Source organism: Armigeres subalbatus, chromosome 3 (genome assembly GCF_024139115.2).
Source record: "Armigeres subalbatus isolate Guangzhou_Male chromosome 3, GZ_Asu_2, whole genome shotgun sequence".
NCBI lineage: Eukaryota > Metazoa > Arthropoda > Insecta > Diptera > Culicidae > Armigeres > Armigeres subalbatus.
In genome coordinates, this window is record NC_085141.1 from 380,739,482 (window position 1) to 380,759,293 (window position 19,812).

At 40.7% G+C, this 19,812-nt stretch overlaps 2 protein-coding genes across 5 annotated transcripts in view; one reads left to right on the forward strand and one right to left on the reverse strand.

Annotated features, from left to right (window-relative positions):
- The window catches only part of LOC134226641 (cleavage and polyadenylation specificity factor subunit 1), a 94,044-nt gene extending 85,854 nt beyond the window's left edge, over positions 1-8,190 (forward strand). For all 4 annotated transcript variants that reach the window (XM_062707539.1, XM_062707540.1, XM_062707537.1 and 1 more), the window contains one exon: positions 7,181-8,190. In XM_062707539.1, coding sequence (XP_062563523.1) covers positions 7,181-8,039 — 859 coding nt within the window. In that variant the 3' untranslated portion in view covers positions 8,040-8,190. The remainder of the gene's footprint in view (positions 1-7,180) is intronic.
- A 42-nt stretch (positions 8,191-8,232) lies between these two features.
- Positions 8,233-19,812, reverse strand: part of LOC134226642 (dipeptidase 1-like) — a 28,846-nt gene continuing 17,266 nt past the window's right edge. The window contains exons 2-4 of the mRNA XM_062707542.1: positions 9,484-9,649; positions 8,661-9,421; positions 8,233-8,592 (exon numbers count right to left, since the gene is read on the reverse strand). Of these exons, the coding sequence (XP_062563526.1) occupies positions 8,234-8,592; positions 8,661-9,421; positions 9,484-9,649 (1,286 nt within the window). The 3' untranslated portion in view covers position 8,233. The remainder of the gene's footprint in view (positions 8,593-8,660; positions 9,422-9,483; positions 9,650-19,812) is intronic.

Sequence of the window (19,812 nt, forward strand, 5' to 3'; positions counted from 1 at the left end):
ATCGTTCTGTCGATCTTGAGTTCTCTGGCCATCCAGCTTCGTGGACCAACACGGTGGAGTCCCTCCACCGGGGGAAGCGTGGTACCGGCCACGTTGTTGAGGGCACGGTTGGTCTGACCTTGAAGGAAACAAACCTGCCCATCATCCCTGGTTTTTTCGAGATATCCTACTGCTCTGCAGCATAGCTCCAGAGTGACCTTGTAATGGAATGGCAAAACGCCGGCTTCAGCACAGGCGGAGAGGGCAGGTGTGGAGGGAAGGAGCCCCGACAACGCTCTAACAATGTTATTGTAGATTGGGGACAGTATAGCGATAAGCTGCTCCAAGGAACGACATGTTAATTCGATGCCATAGAAAAGGCGACTATTAATAATGGCGTCGGCAACACGGCGTCGTATGTTTCGGTCACTTCTGGTGCGTCGATTTGAAATATTTTTGACTAAGCAAATCCTATTTTTACAAGCCTCTTTCAACTTGGTGAAGTGGTCGCGGAAGGTCAAATTACGGTCGATACTGATGCCGAGGATCCTAAGGCTACGCCTGGTTGGCATTGGTTTGTTGTAGAGGACAATCGGTTTTGGCGGTGGTGCATGTCTTATTTCACAAGCGTGTAGCCTAGCGCATTTCTCAGCTGATATATCAAAGCCTGTTTCCTGTGCCCATTTGGCGACCGCGTTGACTGCTGCCTGCAACTTTCGCCTGACGCATCTGGGGTGTTTTCCAGTGGCAATGAGGAGGATGTCGTCCGCATAAACGAGTATGTAAACCCCTTTCGGAAGTATTGAAAAAACGCCATTCATTGCCACAAGGAAGAGGGTCACCGCTATCACTGAGCCTTGTGGGACTCCGGTTTCTTCAATGATAATTTTTGATTTGAAGTTGCCCACAAGTACCTGGAAGGTGCGTCCATCCAGAAAATTCTTAATGAAGGTGAGCATATTGCCGGTGATACCCCATTTGACCAGTGTTTCTAGAACCTGTGGGGTCCAGGCTCTATTATATGCCTTCGCCAAGTCTAAGGACGCCATCTCAATGTGGAGTCCCTCTTTTGTTGCATCGTCGATTATCTGCCCAAGAGATGCTAGATGAGTGCCAGTTCCAAAACCAGGGCGAAAGGCGTGTTGACGGTAGTCGAATCTTTGGTTTTGTTCAAGAAATTCAGTCAATCGTCGGTTGATCATTCGCTCCATAATTTTTGAGATACAGCTGGTTAGAGCAATTGGCCGATAGTTACTGACTTCGTTAGCAGGGCCGCTGTGTTTCGGGATGGGGATGACGAAGCTATGCTTCCAACAGACCGGGAGTGTTCCCGCAGTCCACTCTTGGTTGATGATGGAGAGAAATGTGGTTTTGCCTTTGATGGGTAGATTTTTTAGCATCAGATATCCGATGTCATCTGGACCTACCGATTTTCCTTTGGCCTTTTGTAATGCGTATTCCTACACTCTGAAAAATCTTCACGTCATATTTACCTGAAAACGAATGTGGTTCTCATCCACCATACTTTTCACGTAAGAGTGACCTGAATGACAAGTAACCTGAACAAATTTTAGTTTCTTTGAGTTACGTGATTTATCCGGTGACTCTGACTGGATCTTCCAGTACTAATGACGTGAAGCTGGAAAGTAGTTACATGTTTGATCAGGTGAACCTGACGTGATTTGTGCGTACTGGTTACGTGAAATTTTAGTGAAAGCTACAAGACAGCAGGTAACCACTACATGTTTTAAAATGTATTGCAATATAGTGATTTTGGAATGAATACAAAAATGAACAGGGACTGCCCATAAAAGGGAATCTTTTTCGCGTTGTTGATGCATTGAAACATTGAAATGCCGCCATTTGGTCATTGCGCTTTGGAGTTACCACAGAAACACTTTTGATGAAAAAAAAGTTATCGGCGGATTTTGAATGGAATTTATCAGATTTGTTGAGAAATGATGTCAAATTTTAAAACCAGTTTCTTGCTCGAAAATTGCTAATATTGCCGCTGTTAATTAACCAAAAAGTAGTGGAACAAAGACTACAAATTTTATACTAACGCGACCGGAAAACTGATGTAGCTCTAGACTTCCATGCAGCTTCCTTTTCTTCCACATCATTCTTCAACGAATTTAATAAATTTTAACCAACCTCCGTTGTTTTTTTTTTTTAAGGTGGAAAAATGCAGGCACGGAAAATATCAACCAAGATGCACCTGAAATATCACTTACCTCCGCGAAGCCTCATTATGTTTAGGTTATGTATCTGTCATTATTGTTTACAATGCAGGTCTTACGCAAATGCCGAAGCTGCAATCACACTAACACAATCTCACTTAAATTGTTTACGTGGGTATACAGTCATATTCGCCAAGATTTTTAGTAAAAGTTACGTGAATTTCAGGTGAGCATTACTAACGTCACGTAACAATCGTCGTTTGTTCAAGACAGACGAGTTACGTGATTTTTCACGTGAATATGACGTGATGATTTTTTAGAGTGTACTCTCTCATAGTGAATGGGAGGTTGAAGTTCTGTTCATCATCAGGTGGGATCAAGAATGTATGAATAGCCATTTGGGGGGAGGGATGTCTCTTTAGGAAGGATTCTGAGTAACGATTTAAGCACAGACAAACAGACATAACACTCGTCAAATTTCCAACGTTCACTGATTTACTGGTCAATTCAAATAATCATTAGTTGGTCAACCGGTCACTTGTGGCGTGCGCATCGGATTTGCTCGAGTTTGACATTTGCTCACTACCGCCATCTGGTTCGTGATTTGCCCAACTAACTGAAATCAACAGATGTCGTTAGTGTTAAAATGACGATGAATTTGATGGGTGAATGTTCAATGTGTTATGTCTGTTTGTCTGTGGTTTAAGGAAGACATGTCGTGAAAATATTCTGCCAAGGCATCCGCGATGGCTTGTGGATCCTTGGTCACTGTACCGTTTATTTTGATGGCTATTCCCTTGTGTCGTCTTTTGCCCTGTATATTGTTTATTCGCCGCCAGATCTCTGTGGAAGACTGGCTCTCGTTAATAGAGTCGAGAAATTCCGTCCATGATTTGTCTTTCGCCTCTCTGATTACCTGCCGGCAACTGTTGCGTGCTGCTTGATAGGCTTCTAGAGTTCGAACCATATCGGGATGGGTTTCCGGTAATTTTCTTCTCGCGCGTTTAACTGCCCGGAGAAGTTTTCTACGCGATTTCACCGCCGTCCTTGTGTCCTCGTTCCACCAGTGGAGTGCACGGATCCCGGGTCTAGGACTGGTTTTTGGAATATTTGTAGTAGTATTTGTAGTATTGTAGTATTTGTAGTAACTGTAGTAAGGTCCGAAATAGATGTTGGGACGCAAGTATCAAGTTCAGCTTCAAGTGCAAGTTGAAAACCGGCCCAGTCGGCTCGGTCATATTGCCAGCGGGGTCTTCTCGAGGTCTCTGGAGCGGTTTTGTTTTGTAATGCGATATAGATCGGGGCGTGGTCGCTTCCTTTGAAATCCTCGTGCGCGGACCAGAGAAAGTGGTTAGCGGTGGAGGCCGATACTAGAGAGATATCAATCACCGATTCTGACTGACCGCGGAGGAAGGTAGTTGAGCCATCATTCAGGATAGTTAGATTCCGCCGGGTAGCGAGGTTGATAATGATATTACCACGCGCTTTGTTGGTGCGGCTGCCCCAAGCAGGTATCTGGTCAAGGGCCTCGTCCAATTTGTTTTCCAAGTTCGGTAACTTTCCGTTCGGGAGATAGATCGAGATTACCGAGACAGGAAATGGCCATGGAACACGGACAGCAACTATGGGCAGATCAGAATCTATGTCTATCTCGTTGGCGGCTAAGTCGGTAGAAACTCCGACGGCTACCGAGTGGTACAAGATAGATCCAGTTTTAGAATACCATTGGTAGTTCTTTCCGAGGGTGTTCTTCATTGTTGCAGGTGTTGCTCGGTGGATCTCCTGAAGTGCCAGGACCACAGGTTTTGAGTTATGAATCAGCATCTCAAGGTCCGGCAGGTTGTGGAAAAAACCATTGATATTCCACTGAATGGCGAAAGTGGACTCGCTGCAGCTTTGAGAGTGTCGGGCCGAACAAGACAGAGCTCTTCCAGTAGTAGGCGAAGTGGCATCACCCACCAAAGGCAGAGATGTCCCGACGGAGCAAAAAAGAGGAGTATTTGTTTGATTGTGCATTGAAGACGATCTGTTGGAGTTAGGGAATATATGCAAGCCTAAAGTGGGTATTGAGCTATTTTGTTTCGGAAGTTGTACTGATTTATATCCAGTTGATTCCCGGGGATTCTTGGAAGAAGCGGGTCGGATATTTGCGGTTTGGCCATATCGTGTTCTATGTAGCGCATCATACACAGACGAGTTGGTAGCTTCCGCTGTCGTAAGTGGAAGAAATGAGGAAAATCCTGAGTAATGATGGATGTCAGGTGCTTTTGATTTTTGGCATATTCTAGGAGGGTTCCTCCTTAGGACTGGCTTGACTCCCGCGTTGTCCTTCGAGGGGTTTGGCGTCTCGAGCTGCATTCGGTGTAGACCTCCACACGAAGAAAGTCGTTGACTAGCCCAAGGTGGAGTTGCAGGGCTTATACTTGCAGGTACTGCGAGCTTGATTCCCTCGTCGTCCTTCGGGGGATGGTTGTTTGAACCTTGTTGCGTCCCAGCAGGGAGGACATTCAGGCGTCGGAGGTTGTCCATCAGTTCCGGTTGGGGTGTATCGGCCGCACTGCTGGGGCCCCGACTACCCGAAGCCTCCACTGCAGCTAGTCCTAGTCCTATAGTCCTAGGTTGGAGGGTGGATGATCTGTGTCGCTCGGTCGACTCCGCAGTTTCGACGTTGTGCTCATGGCTTGATGGAGTGAAGATAAGGATGGGTTATAAGATTATCTGGGAGATATTTACTAGTTGGAGGACCGAGCATTTGCTTTGACTACTGTTTTGAGGATCTTCCGCTCGCGTTCGCCTTGCCAGATTTGCTGGCTCGCTTGGCTCCCGGAGCACGATTTGGAAATTCGCCACCGGAGGAAGATGATTCCCCGTGGCCTCGTTTCGAAGGGGTGGATGTAATGGTGTGTTTCGAGTGCTGGGATACCATACTAGTATCCGAAACGTATCCGTCTTTGTTCAAACGTTGTTTGCGATTTTTCTTACTCTTTTGATCGCTAGCCTTCAACGAGGCATTGCATGCGACCCAGTTTTCGATTGACTGACTGATTGTCCTATCGAAATTATGATTTTCGGCTAGTGGTTCGTCGATGGAAGATTGGGAGTGGCACATATCGTCATCCACATGTAGTTTTTGAGATGCGTCCTGAAGTTGGCTGGAGTGCGATGGATTACTTGACAAAAGTTTCTCAATAATCTGGTCTTTTTTTGCTAGGTCTACCTGGAGTGATTGCAACGTTTCGGTTAGCTCGGCGACCTGACGTACTAACTCCTCTATGGTCCCATGTTCTCGGACAGTTTCGAGACGTTCGGTTACGCTACGGTTTTGTAGCGATCTTTCCATCTTCTGGATTATTTCATCTTTCTTCCTGGAATCCAGTTGAAGTTGGGATACTACCGCCTCCAATTCTCTGATTTCGGCATCTTTGCTACCACCAGCAACGGTCGAGTATGAATTAGTATTCCGGTTTTCCCCTGATCGGGCTTCATACTCACGGCGCGCTTGAGGATATGAGATTCCTTTGTCGATTCGAATGTGTTGGATCGCAACTTCCTTTTCAAAAACTGGACATTTCCGGCTGGAAGCGGAGTGGTCGTTTATATTGCAGTTCTTACAAAACGAGGCTTCACTGCAAATCGGACGGTCTGTGGCGATTTGGTTTGGTGTTCCTTCTTTGGATGCGTGAGTGCGGTCCTCTTCGTGTACTTTGCTGCATCTCCCACATACACGGAAGGGCTCAGTACACCGTTTTCCAGTGTGCCCGAAAGACCAGCACCGGTAACATTGCATCGGAGACGGGTAATAATTCTGGGTTCTACAACGGGACCAGCCAAAGTCCACATGGGGGGGATAACCGTACCGCTGATGGAGAGGATTATCGTCGGCGTGTTTTCGAATGAACCATCTGGCTTGCGTCGCCTAATACGGCGCAGATCCTTCACGCCTTGGGGTTCCAGTTGCTGCTTTAGGTATGCGTCATCGAGAGTCATTGCATCGTAGCAGGATACTACGCATTGTCGTTGGTTGAGCTGGGGATGTTCGCTAATCTTGACTTCAGTTCTGTCAGCCAGTTTTGTCATCTTGCAGAGTCTTGTGAACTGCGCTCGGCTCCTAACCTTCAGTACATATGAACTACCTCGATTTTCCTTGAATGCACCGTCGATTGGTGCGTTTAGATACTTCTCTACCGAAAGCCGTAGCAAAAAAGGATCTTGTGGCATCGAGCCGGAGGTCGCCTCCATTTTCAAGTATTGCAGGGGGCCTGCAGTACCATCCCTGTCCATGGAATTCGGAAACCGTGCTCCAATGTACTCACCATTTACAAAGTTTGTTAGACTGTAGTAACCACCACCGGGGCCCCCTGGGTCCCCTGGGCGGTGTGGTTGCCGGCTCGCATTCTGGCGATGCGGTATGGACTTGACACATAAAGGCGTCACTGAAAATGCTGATTTTTTCCTCAATCAAACTTGGATTCGTGGGCCGTTGGATCCTGTTTAACAGTTACTGGTGCACTAAAACTCTTCCGCTTTTCCTGGACGTAATGAGATACTTTTAACCAATAAGCCGTCACCACTCGTTTGGGAACGTCTGCAAATTATTCCACTGCACTTTTGAGGTTACGCTTCGTTGTCTGCTGAAACCAGTAAACACTTGGTTCTCCCTCACGTACTAACCCATTCGTGGGTCGCGATCACCCGGAAAGACGCGCGATTCGGGAAAAATCCTAACCCGCTATGGGCCCTTTGCAAAAGCCTGAAAAGTATCCGGGGCACCGGCGCGATAGAAGATCAACTTCAGATGAATATGGTATAGCGAGGATCGGTGAAAAACAATAACACATGCGATCGTAACGACAGTATGCTGTCAACTGATTTATTAGGTTTAAAGATTAGTTCTGGTAAGGATTTTTTTTTCTGTCCGGGTGTGCTACTGCGACCAGTTATTAGATCTACGAAGATAAACCAGATCAGTTAAGTGGATTTCATTTTTCTTCTAATCAAGATCATCATGTTCTCAATTCCAGATACAAATTCAAAGAAGTCATCGTCAAAGAGCAAAAGGGTCCAGTTTCGGCGATCTGCAACGTGTCCGGGTTCCTGGTTGGTGCGGTCGGCCAAAAAGTCTACCTTTGGCAACTGAAGGACGACGACTTGGTTGGTGTGGCGTTCATCGATACCCATATATTCGTACACCAGCTGGTATCCATCAAGTCCCTGATCCTTGTAGCCGATGTGTACAAATCTGTGAGCTTGCTGCGCTTCCAAGAAGACTACCGCACACTGTCCCTCGTGTCACGTGACTATCAACCGTTGAACGTGTTCCAGATCGAATATGTCGTAGATAACTACAATCTTGGCTTCCTAGTGTCGGACGAGCAATGCAACATCATAACCTACATGTATCAGCCCGAATCACGCGAGTCGTTCGGAGGCCAACGACTACTACGGAAGTGTGATTATCATGTTGGTCAGAAGATCAACAGCATGTTCCGAGTGCAGTGCGATTTCCATGAAATGGATTACAAGCGCAACAGCAATTACGACTACAAACATACGACCTATTTTGCCACTTTGGACGGCGGGGTAGGGTATGTATTGCCCCTACCGGAGAAGACGTACCGCCGATTGTTCATGTTGCAGAACGTCCTGATAACACACAGTCCCCATCTGTGTGGCTTGAACCCGAAGGCGTTCCGCACGATCAAAGCAGTTAAGAAACTCCCGATCAATCCGACGCGATGCGTCGTTGACGGAGATCTGATTTGGACGTTTTTGTCACTACCGGCAAATGAGAAACTCGAGGTGGCTAAGAAGATTGGTTCTCGTATTGATGATATATGCGCAGATTTGATGGAAATTGAATCGGTAACTCATGTTTTCTAGACCATAACACTTTTAATAACACAGATCATGGGACATTTGACTTTCATTTCCTCTATTATACTATGTATAATAAAAGTGTGTATTTAAACAACAAACACTACTAATAGCCTCTGATGGTAAGTTAATAAAAGAGAACTAAAATTACACATAATGGTGCCATCTTATAGCATTTGTGATGACAGCCCTGTACATAATTAGCTCTTGTGGATATCCAGATCGCTCATGCAAGGTTGATCTTCCACGCCGGCATCGACGAATTCCTGGTACGGGATCAAATCTTCATACGGGCTGACATCAACCATTGAATCGCGAACGCTTTCAACGTCGTAGAATACTCGCAGCAGATTTAGTCCTGCGAGTTTTTGTAGCTCTTCGCGAGTCCACGCTTCGAAGGTAGATCCATTGGTGTACGCTCCGTTCGACAACATGTCGAACAGATCAGGATACTTGGAAACGTCCTCGAGCCCTTGCGGTGTACTGTCGACACCGTCGTAGTCCCCGCCAAGGCCAACATGATTCGGACCCGTAATGGATTTGATGTAATTCAGGTGATCTGTAGAACAGAAGCATAAAAGTGATAATGTTCATCTGAAAACGAATTTCCCACCACCTATTACTCACCAATAACATAGTCTATCGTAGAACCACCGATGAATTCAGTATAGAAGTTAACCATGATGATTCCGTTGTTCTCAATCAAGCTCTTCAGCACATCGTCCTGCACGTTGCGGTGGTGCGGAAACACTTGGTGGGAGGACGAGTGACTGAAAATAACGGGTGCTCTGCTCTCCCTCAGCACATCCACCATAACTCCGTGGCTGACGTGCGAAATGTCGATCAGCATTCCCAACCGATTCATTTCCCATATGACATTCTTGCCCCACTCGGTAACATTTTTCAGCACAGCCGTACTGTTGGCATCCACCGGGGATGCGTCCGCCCACGGGGTGTTACACGAATGAGTCAACGTCATGTAACGAACGCCAAGTTCGTAGAAGATTCTCAGCATTGCCAAGCGGGAATCCATTGAATGTCCTCCTTCCACTGCGATCAGTGATCCGATTTTCTTCTCCTCGAACGCCTCCATAATACCATCGGCCGAAGTAACGTACTTCATGTACTGTGGGTACTTGGCCACCATCCGTTTGATGACGTCGATCTGCTCCAGCGTTCGTTCGACGGAATCCTTGTACTGTGTGGTGCAGGACACGTAAGCCACCCAGAACTGAGCGCCCACTTTACCCTCCAGCAAACGCGGAATGTCCGTGTGACTGCTTGAAGATGCACCCCACGTGGGATCTGCCTTCAAATCAGCGTTCAGGTCAAAGTCATTGATGCGGTTTCTCAAAAAGCTGTACAAGTTCCATGGTAGATCATTGTGCCTGTGGAATCAATCGTTAATTGAAACTGAAATTGGATAGTTTTGTGGATTATAAAAACGTACCCGTCGATAAGTGGCACCTCGTCGAGCACTGTGCGACCAAAGAAGGCATTTGGTTCGTCTGCTCTGCTATCGCTTGAATTGATGGCCAGGGGAACCGCAATGGCAACGGCAATTATAGCAACAAGCACGATGATTGTTCCGGCAAGAATTTTTGGGTTTGAGAGTGCTGGAAAAAAAAAACAATTAAAGAAGAATCGTAATTTTAGGCTATGAATAGCTGTTGAACAAGTCGTTAATTTCTAGTCACGTGTAGTAGGAACCACCCTACTTAAAATTAAATTTAATGAACTAAAATGATAAGCTAGATAAATGATGTATTCGGAAAAGTTTCTCGAAATAAAGTTTCCTACAAGCTTGCTGAAGAATTGAACCACATAAAATCTTCATCTTCTTCAATCAATAAAAATAAAAACCAATCTATGTACCGTGGAAGCACCATATTTGACGCAGGTCCAAACTTGGCGCACTCTTAAATCAAATGATGCAGAAAACCTATTTTCGCCAAAAATATATCAACGAATCAAGCTAGATAGCTTTATTTGCTCTTCTTCTTTGCATATATGGCATAAAAAGCATATTATTAATGAAGAATCAACATACCCGAATAAAATATATGGAAGTCATACTCATAATGCGTCATTTTTTTTTGTTCTTAGCCACAATGCTAAGGATCGAATGATCATTTTTTCACGCAAAATAACTTTTGTGAGAATCTTTTACCCCTACCTACAAACAGCTGAGCATTATGAGTAAGCTTTACCTTTTACGTTGAACATTGCAACATTCGATCGCATTTTTCAACCCAAAATGTTCTGCGTCAAATTAGGCTCCACAATGCATTGTGATGTTCCTAATTAATCTTATCATACGAATAGACAAGGCAGTGCAGTAGAGGTTTATTACTAAATAATAGTCTTAGGAAAAGCAAAATGTATTCATTAAGTTTTAACTAACTCTCAACTACTTTAAATATTAGTCAACATTGGATCATTCCACTAAGTGTCCAGCCCATGATAGTATACCTTATACTGCTTTCGATTTTGATGCGTTTATTTAACGCGTTTCTTACGGGTATTTGGTAATTATGCTCTTTTTATATGCTAGTTTTAGAATTCTTGCGAGAAAACAATATTTTAATATAAATTAGTATCATATAATTCAATTTACTTTTTTTGTACGAAATTCTAACAAACCAAAATAATGAACACATTTTCAATTTGTTACTCTGTCGCTACTAGTCGTGCAATCCTGAATATGAAATCAAACAAAAATATGGCTGCCTTTCTCATATAAGCTTCAGTTTATGTTAATAGTTCATTGAAAAAATGTATATAGATGGGCAGCTCATATTTTTTGAGATATATCTGCCGGTCACGTAACACTTGCAGATTGGTAGCTTCAATGTGGTTCTAAAAACGTTCATATACAAGTTGCGTTTTCTGTATCCTTCTCAGTTTAGACAGAAGCTATACGAACTTCTCAGTTTATAGATTCAAAATTGCAGATTACCAAAGAAAGTTATTTTTTTATTACAAATACAACAGACCATGGTAGGCTGGTTATGTAATGAAATGTAAGAGTTAATTTTCCCGTAAATATATATTTTGACATGATTCTTGCACCTAAATAAGAAGCATTTTGAATGATGTGCAGAGTTCATGAAACTAACAAAACACTTACATCCCACAGAGCATATAACTTGCAGAACAACTGAACAAAAAAAAAAAACACAAAAACAAAAAACAAAAAAAAAATAAAATGCCTCTTTGTATAATTAATAAACTTTTTATTTTATATCGTACCAAGTTCTATTACACTGTCTTTATATAATAAAAAAATAAGGCATTTAATTGATTGAGTTTTAACATAGTTTTAAAGTGCGTCAAATTAGGAACAACTTTGCGTCAAATAAGGAACATAGTAAAATTAGTGCGTCAAGTTGGGCACCTCAAGTACTACATAAAAACAGATTAAAAAACTAAGAAATACACTTATATTTCGAAGTTTCATTATTTCTACACATTCTATAATAGTAGTAAGCTCGTTATGCAGAATATTAAGCGAATCCATATTGAAATTATTTTTTAAATAATGATTCTTTTAAAAATTTTCTTAACTGCGTCAAATATGGTGCCTCCACGGTATGTATGTTTGCTTACTACTTCTGAACCACTTTGCCGATCTCAACCAAATTTGGTACACACATTCTCTATCCTCAGGGGAAGTTAACAAAGGGGTGGGATGGTCATTTGGAAAAGGGGAGGGCCTATGTTTAAAGGCAACTATTATGCAAAGTGAATGCACCTCGGATGTTAAGCCGTTATGTCATAGTTTTTGGCCTCTAGTTTAAGGATCTGTGTTGATTGAAATATTCCATCGGTGAAAATTTGACTTTTTTACCATTTAAGGGGATATTTTTAACCTAAAAATCTATTCTGATTTTTTTAATTTTTTTGGAGCAAGTTATATAAAATCCAGGCACATTTTTTTCCTTACTCTTCAAGGAAAATTTTCATATAAAAATAATTTTCATATGAAGAAGGTAGCAGAAGTTATACCAAAAATACTGTTGACACCGACCATATCTTTCATTTTTCGATAGCGAATTCTTGTGTAACTGCATAACTCACACGAGTCTATTGAAAAAAAAAAAACAGCAAACCTGCACCACTTGTTACCATAGAAACAGAATTTAACGCTGGACAGGTCAAGGAAGAAACTCGATTATATTTCAATTGTGTTCATATTCATAATCATCTTCTGGAAGGAGGAGACTATGATATAATTTTAGACAAAACCCCTCCTCCAGCGCTAAAATTGCTGGTGGGATTGCTCTACCAAATTTTCGGGCCTGTGGCAAAAAAAAAACATCCAGACAAATCTAAAGTCTGGACATCAGAGGTCTACGCAACCCATCACGCTCAACTTGATTTCACTGGGCGTTACTGCCGAAGTCTTCTAGTTACACGGGTTTTTTTTGAAGGGAAACTAATGCAATGGTTATTACAGGGCCCATTCACAAATTACATAACGCTTTTGGGGGTGGGAGGGTGTCTGTCCGAGCGTTACAGACCGTACAAATTTTAGAACCCCTCCATACAAAATACGTTACGACGGGGTGGGTGGGGGTTGAAAATAGTCAATTTTAGCGTTATGTAATTTGTGAATGAACCCACAAGGTATTGGAGAGCAAAAGATATTTTCAACCCCGTGAAACAAGCACTAGTTCTTGAAGCCACCGTTTGTTGGTGTGGCGCTAGTGCTGTTCTTGAAATTTAAAGCTCCGTTCATATTGTACCGTATATTTCGCGCGGGTATTTAATTATGTATCGCAAAATGATTTTCGATCGTGAAAGTTATATTGTTCTGTTTTCTTCATTTATCCAGCATTTTACGTGCGGTAATAGCTGCCACAATATAATTATCATCAAAATCAGCCGAAATTATCACCGAAAAAATAACAATAAATTAATTTTAATAGCCGCCACATTTTACATGTTCTGGTAAGGTGCAATCTATTTGACTTTTGTCTTGTGTCGTTTGTCATCGCAGCGATCATCATCTTTCTCATTAATTTATCATTATTGGCGAATAAAGGTAGCATGAAGAAGAGGAAGTCTAAGGATAATATTTGAAAAAAAAATGCACGAGGAAACATACGGGAAGTGTTTTAAAATTCTTCTCAAAAATTTTAGGAGCAATTTGATTTAAAGCGGTTAGCAGTTTTTTCGCAATTTTTCGATTTCAAATTTTATTTTGTGATATCACACTTGATACACAGTATGAGAAAAGTCAAACCCCGTACTGTTTTCCGTTTTAAATCAAACTACTTCTAGACATTCCAAAATAAGCGGCCGTTAGCGCTCGTAAGATGCTGTAGATGACCACAATTATCATTCGATTTTGACAATTTAGGGATGCCTGGACCGGAAATTTACCGAAAAATTAGGGTAACCAACTTGATTTGGACCCCTACATATTTTGGACAAAAGATATTTTAGTTACTAGATAAATATTGTCGCTGTCGTCGCTGTCCGGAACATCTTTTGCTGGCGAGGATAGGGGAGCTAAATGTCAAAGAAGGAAAATCCATACGATTTGACAGGTATGTACCACACATGTTTCGGACAGCAGAACAAAGGGAACCGAAGCGACAATCTTTATCTAGTAACTAAAATATCTTTTTTTTGGACCCTCCTGTTGACATTTTATCGATATCTGAACTAAATTCAATGCCGCTGCTGAATCCCGCATGGTCTTTATGTAAATAAGATTGCTGCGAATGTGTTTAACTAATTTCATGTGCGAAAATAACGATATTTGGAAATCAATTTTTTCAAGAAGGCAAGCGTTACAATGCGTTACGCTTCAAAGCATACATCATTGAATATCTCAGAACGAACACAATCACTTCATGTTGAAATTGCAAATTTAAATAGATGCAATCTTCACATTGATGCATGTCAATCGAAAGATAAGACTTTGCTTTAGCGTAAATCTATATTATACGATGGGGCCCTCCTTAGCCGTGCGGTAAGATGCGCGGCTACAGAGCCGGTCTAGACAATTTTCGGATTGGAAATTGTCTCAACTTCCCTGGGCATAAAAGTATCATCGTGTTAGCCTCATGATATAAGAATGCAAAAATGGTAACTTGGCTTAGAAACCTCGCAGTTAATAACTGTGGAAGTGCTTAATGAACACTAAGCTGCGAGGCGGCTCTGTCCCAGTGTGGGGATGTAATGCCAATAAGAAGAAGAAGAAGAAGATATTATACGATAATTATTGAACTGCCTCTATGAGATATGAGACAGCAACTACTTTTCAGTTGACGAACTTAATTCATCTACTATTTGATCTTGGCGCATTAACTCTTTGTTTACAAACTTGAGCTCACTATAATGTGGGCGTCGAAACTAGTTCTAGTTCGAAACAGTCATTGTCATCGACAGGTGTTTTATGAAACACTATTGGAACCTTTTTTCTTTACATTTGATCTGATCCAACTGGAAGTGGATGTCGCATTTTGGATAAAAAATTTCTTTAAACTGGACTATTTGTGTGTTGACAGAATAATAGTTTTTTGAAGCATTATTGACTTAGCGTTAAAATCAACAGACTCAAAATAATAACTATCGAGCTGCCAATGATCATGCACCAAAAGATATTTTAGTTACCAGATAAAGATTGTCGCTTCGGTTCCCTTTGTTCTACTGTCCGAAACATGTTGGGTATCTACCTGTCAAATCGTATGTATTTTTCCATTTTGACATTTAGATCCCCTATCCTCGCCAGCAAAAGATGTTCCGGACAGCGACGACAGCGACAATGTTTATCTGGTAACTAAAATATGTTTTCATGCACCGGAAAAAAGTTCTTTTAGCTGACGAGAAACCTAACCATACTGCTCATGTTGCAAATGTATAACATTTGAATTTTTTATCGATTATGAGTTAATCTTAAGAATCCTAAGTAACCCAAGAATAAAATCAGATTAGTAGTGATTCAAATTGTACTGCTGCATTTAATTTTAATATGAATCTGAAACATGCATTCTACCAGCAGCTGCCTCAGATTAATTTAAGTTCAGATTCAAAAGCTCAAAACTGTTGCACAGCTTTGTTCTATTTTCTGCAGATTGAATCACGAGATTCAAATTTTGTATGTTTAGGCGATTGAACGCGTTATTTTAACTACGGAATTTGGATCAATGCACTTTGCAATTACGCCGCATTTCTGAGCAGCAAAATAAATAATAATTATTTATATATAATTATTATTTTATTTATTTAAATAAAATTTAAACATGAACAGAAGACTGCTAGAGATACCAGCGTTTTTTTTTTATTTTGCTTCAGATTCCAACGAGAATAGTGTTCTTAAATTTGGAGGAAAAATCACTGCTGATCAATCAATTAATTGGTTTGCAGTCTTATTTTTTCTACTTTCAAAAAATTGTTTTTTTAACAGAACGATGCATTAGAAATTAAAGGCCCACTCTTTATCACAATGCCTAATATTTGTCAAATTCCTTCAGACATCTATCAAACCGTTAAAGATATCGACATGAGTATCAGGCAGACTAATAGAGGTAATAAACTATAGAGGACGCTTGTCGCTGTCGTCACTGGCGAAACATCTTTTGCTGGCGAGGATAGGGCACTAAATGTCAACAAAGGAAAAATCAGAACGTTTTGACAGATAGGTACCCAACATGTTTGGGGACGATAACAAAGGGAACCGCAGCGACAATCGTCCTCTATAGTTTATTACCTCTATTGGCAGACTTGACAAATTTGTTATTATTAATAATTTGGTATTTGTTATTGTGACAAATACAGTGCTGATAACTTTGCGCTATAACGAAACATGTGTATCTGAAATTAACGAATGAAAGACAATTGCAATACATTAATGAAGCATATTTTAGCGCTTTCTAAAAAAAACTGTTTCTTTATTTTTTTATTCGAATTAAATTTCTTCTCGAGCGATATTGTCGCATGCGTCACTGTGTTCCGTGCTTAAAGCCACTGCTTGACAGCTAGCACCAAGTTTAGCACCAAGTTTTCGGCTTCAATCATGTTGTATGCAGATGACAGCCGTTTCAGGGGGCTGGATATTTTAGTTACTATAGATAAAGATTGTCGCTACTATTCCCTTTGTTCTGCTGTCCGAAACATGTGTGGTACATACAGGCTACTGACATCCTATTGTTTAGCCCATCGCCAGATCGTAGCCAGGATGTCCTGGGCTATAATTTTTTTTCATACTGCGTTTCAATGATGACAGCGGTCTATGTCTATTGATGATGATGACACCGCGCTTGTCACCGGGTCGGGTACATACCTGTCAAATCGTATGGATTTTCCTTCTTTGACATTTAGCTCCCCTATCCTCGCCAGCTGGGAGCTGCGGATAGAGTCAAAACGAGTGTCAAAGAATCTCCAAAGTAAGCTGTCAAAAAGTATCCATCGCATCGAGAGAGGTTTTGTGCATTTTGAGCGCAGCCGAGAGAGTGCACGTATAAATGAACTCATACTAAATATAGGTCATTTTTAACAAATTTCAATTTTCTGGCGTCATTTTCAATATTTCGATGGATCCAACATAAATGGAGGATATGAATTAATTTAACATTCGACACGTTAATTTATACGATGCAGTAAATTGACGAAATCTTTGTAATTAATTTTATAAAGATAAACACAATGATAATTCGATGTGAGAAAATCGTAACATGTACATTGAACACCGAGAGGAAATTTGCGAGTTTCAAGCAAAATATCTTGAAAATTGGATTTGATCGAGTCCGCAGCTCCCAGCTCGCCAGCAAAAGATGTTCCGGACAGCGACGACAGCGACAATCTTTATCTAGTAACTAAAATATCTTTTGCAGCAACCTACGCCGTTTAGTGAATACCCTTATTGTTGGACTTCTATTCAGACGCCATACGAGCTTTTTGTGACAGATCAACAGCAGCCGGGCTACCAATCATCGAACAATTTCTTATTTTGAAATTCCTTGTTCTTGAATTGAGCGCATTACAGGGAGGCCTTACAAAGTATACGGAACAAACCACGGAAGCCATCCACAGAAATTTCTATACATATACTATTTAGCAAAACTACAAAATGCAGATAACCGCGAACAGTATGCAAGTAAACTGTTATCCACGGCGGTAGCATATAACAGTGGTCACATAATGCAGACGTAGATTGAGGTTCAATCAAGTTTGAAATACAGAACATAAATACTACTTTGAACTAGTTCGTAGTTTTAATTGTTTGTTGATTGGAAATGTTAAAAAGTTATATTATGTTCTTAAATTTAAAAATACTTCTTATTGGCATTACATCAACCACTCTGACATATGCCGCCTCGGAGCTTAGTGTTCATTTAAGGTCTGTCTCATTTGGAGAATTAAACTTAAAAGTGACAGTTCGAAAATTAAAAAATCATCCAGTTATAAGAATGGCTGGTGCTACCCAGCAATTCCAATAGGACATCGATGGAAAATGATTCGATATCTGTCAAAAGTAATCTTGCTCTGTGAGCAGGGTTATTCGATAATTATTGAAATGTCACTTTTAAGTTTAATTTCAGTTTAATTATCCAATTGAGACAGACCCTTAGTACTTCAATAGTTATTAACTGCGAGGTATCTAGTCCAAGTTACCATTTTCACATTCGTATGTCATGAACTACGATGATACTTCATGACCAGGGAAGGCAAGAATAGTTCCTAGACAAGACCGGGAATCGAACCCTGCCACTTTTAGCATGGTCTTGCAGTGTAACAGTGCATCTTACTGTACGGCTAAGGAAGGATCCAGATCTATTCATAATAAACCGTAAGAACATTTGAGGCTGGCAGTAATTTTAATATAACTTCTAGTATTTTCATCATATGAAAAATGTTTTTATATGAAAATGATTCCTAAAGCATCAGGAAAAAAAAGAAGTGGTTGGATTTTATATAACTTGTTTCAAAAAATTTAAAAAAATTAGAAAAGGTTTTTAGGTTAAAAATATTACTATAAATAGTAAAAAAGTCAAAATTTCACCGATGAAATATTTTAATCGACACAGATCCTTAAACTAGAGGTCAAAAACTATGACCTAACGGCTTAACATCCGAGGTGCATTCACTTTGCATAATAGTTGCCTTTAAACATAGCGTGTGAATGTGTGTGCGTTTGTGTGGGTGCGTGTTTAAATATATTTACAGTTTATCAAAGTCTTACTCCTCAATTATTCTGACGCTGAACATGTTTGAGCATTTACATAGGCTTGATCGAAATATTAGCAAGGGCATTGCCCTTGATAACAATTGATCAGCCCTGGCATGCACGCGCGTCTCCAGCAGCTGTAGCACTTTTTCAACTAATTTTATTGCACTACACATTTGTTTCGACCGCGATCACTGCACTGGTTCTATTGTTCTATTTTTGTGCGAATCACCGCACAAAAGTAGAGCGCAAAACCAACCGCACTGGATGACGGTCAAAACGAGACTCTTAATTACCTATCTTCTTCTTCTTCTTCTTCTTCTCTATATATATAAAAACCAAACTATGTATGTATGTTCGCTAACTACTTCTGAACCACTTGGCCGATTTCAACCAAATATGGTACATACATTCTCTATCCTCATAAGAAGTTAACAAAGGGGTGGGATGGTCATTTGGAAGAAGGGGAGTGGTGGTAGGAGGAGTTTTGTTCAGAAAACGAACAATTCTGTGTAACTTTCAACTCCCAGGACCGATTTCAACCAAATTTTGTATACATATTCACTATGAGGAGGCGATCAAATGGGAGGGGATTTGGGAAAGGGGGAGTGGTCTGGAAGGAGGGGGTTTTGTTCTGAAAACAGGCAATTCAAAGTAAATTATGAACCCCTGCACCGATTTCAACCAAATTTGGTACACACATTCTATATCATAAGGAAAACATAACAAAGGAGGTGGGGTGGTCATTGGAAAAAAAAGGAGGGTATTAGGGGGAGGTGTTGTCTTTGGAAATCGAGCAACTCAGTGTAACTCCCAACTCCCACGACCGTTTTCAATCCAATTTTATACACACAGCGATTCCACGGGAAAAGAAAAGAGTTGAAAAAAAAAGTTGTCCAATTTTGCTCAAAATCGCTTGGTATGTTCTTCATCGAAAATAATTAGACCCGTATTTTTTAAGTTTTTTATTAGGGTGACCATGTTCGATATAGGGTTACCAGAAAAATCGCTATTTTTCGAAATTTTTTATTTAAATTAGCTAAAATGGTCAAAATATTCGTTTTTTAAGATTTTTTAAATGTTGGACCACAACGACTATACACTGAGCCAAAAATCCATATCAAGTTTATGTGTGAGCGATATAGATTTTTGCAATAGCTTCATTCTAATGCATTTTATGTGTGGGCCTTATGGAAAATGTATAAGTGACAACACATATAATTTATTTTTGACAACCGATTAGCTTTATTATATTTTGATAATAGAATCAATAGGGGTTTGAAAATAAAATTCATTTCTTGATTCAATTAAAATTGTCAATACGAATATACTAATATTCAGAACAGAAAAAAAATAAACAACTCAGAATCAATGATTTGATTATATTTACTTTTTTTATAATTTGATTTAAACCTCACTTACAGCTTTCGGAGCCACGAGTTTTGTACGATTATCTGTGCTTCTCGCGTCATTTTATTTATGGGTCAGTGCAGCGATCCGTTCAGATTCCCAACTTTTATTCAGCACCGGGTTTTTTGTTGGCGTTATGTGTGTCCATTATCTAATGAACATCCGCATCACTTTACTGACGAATCAACA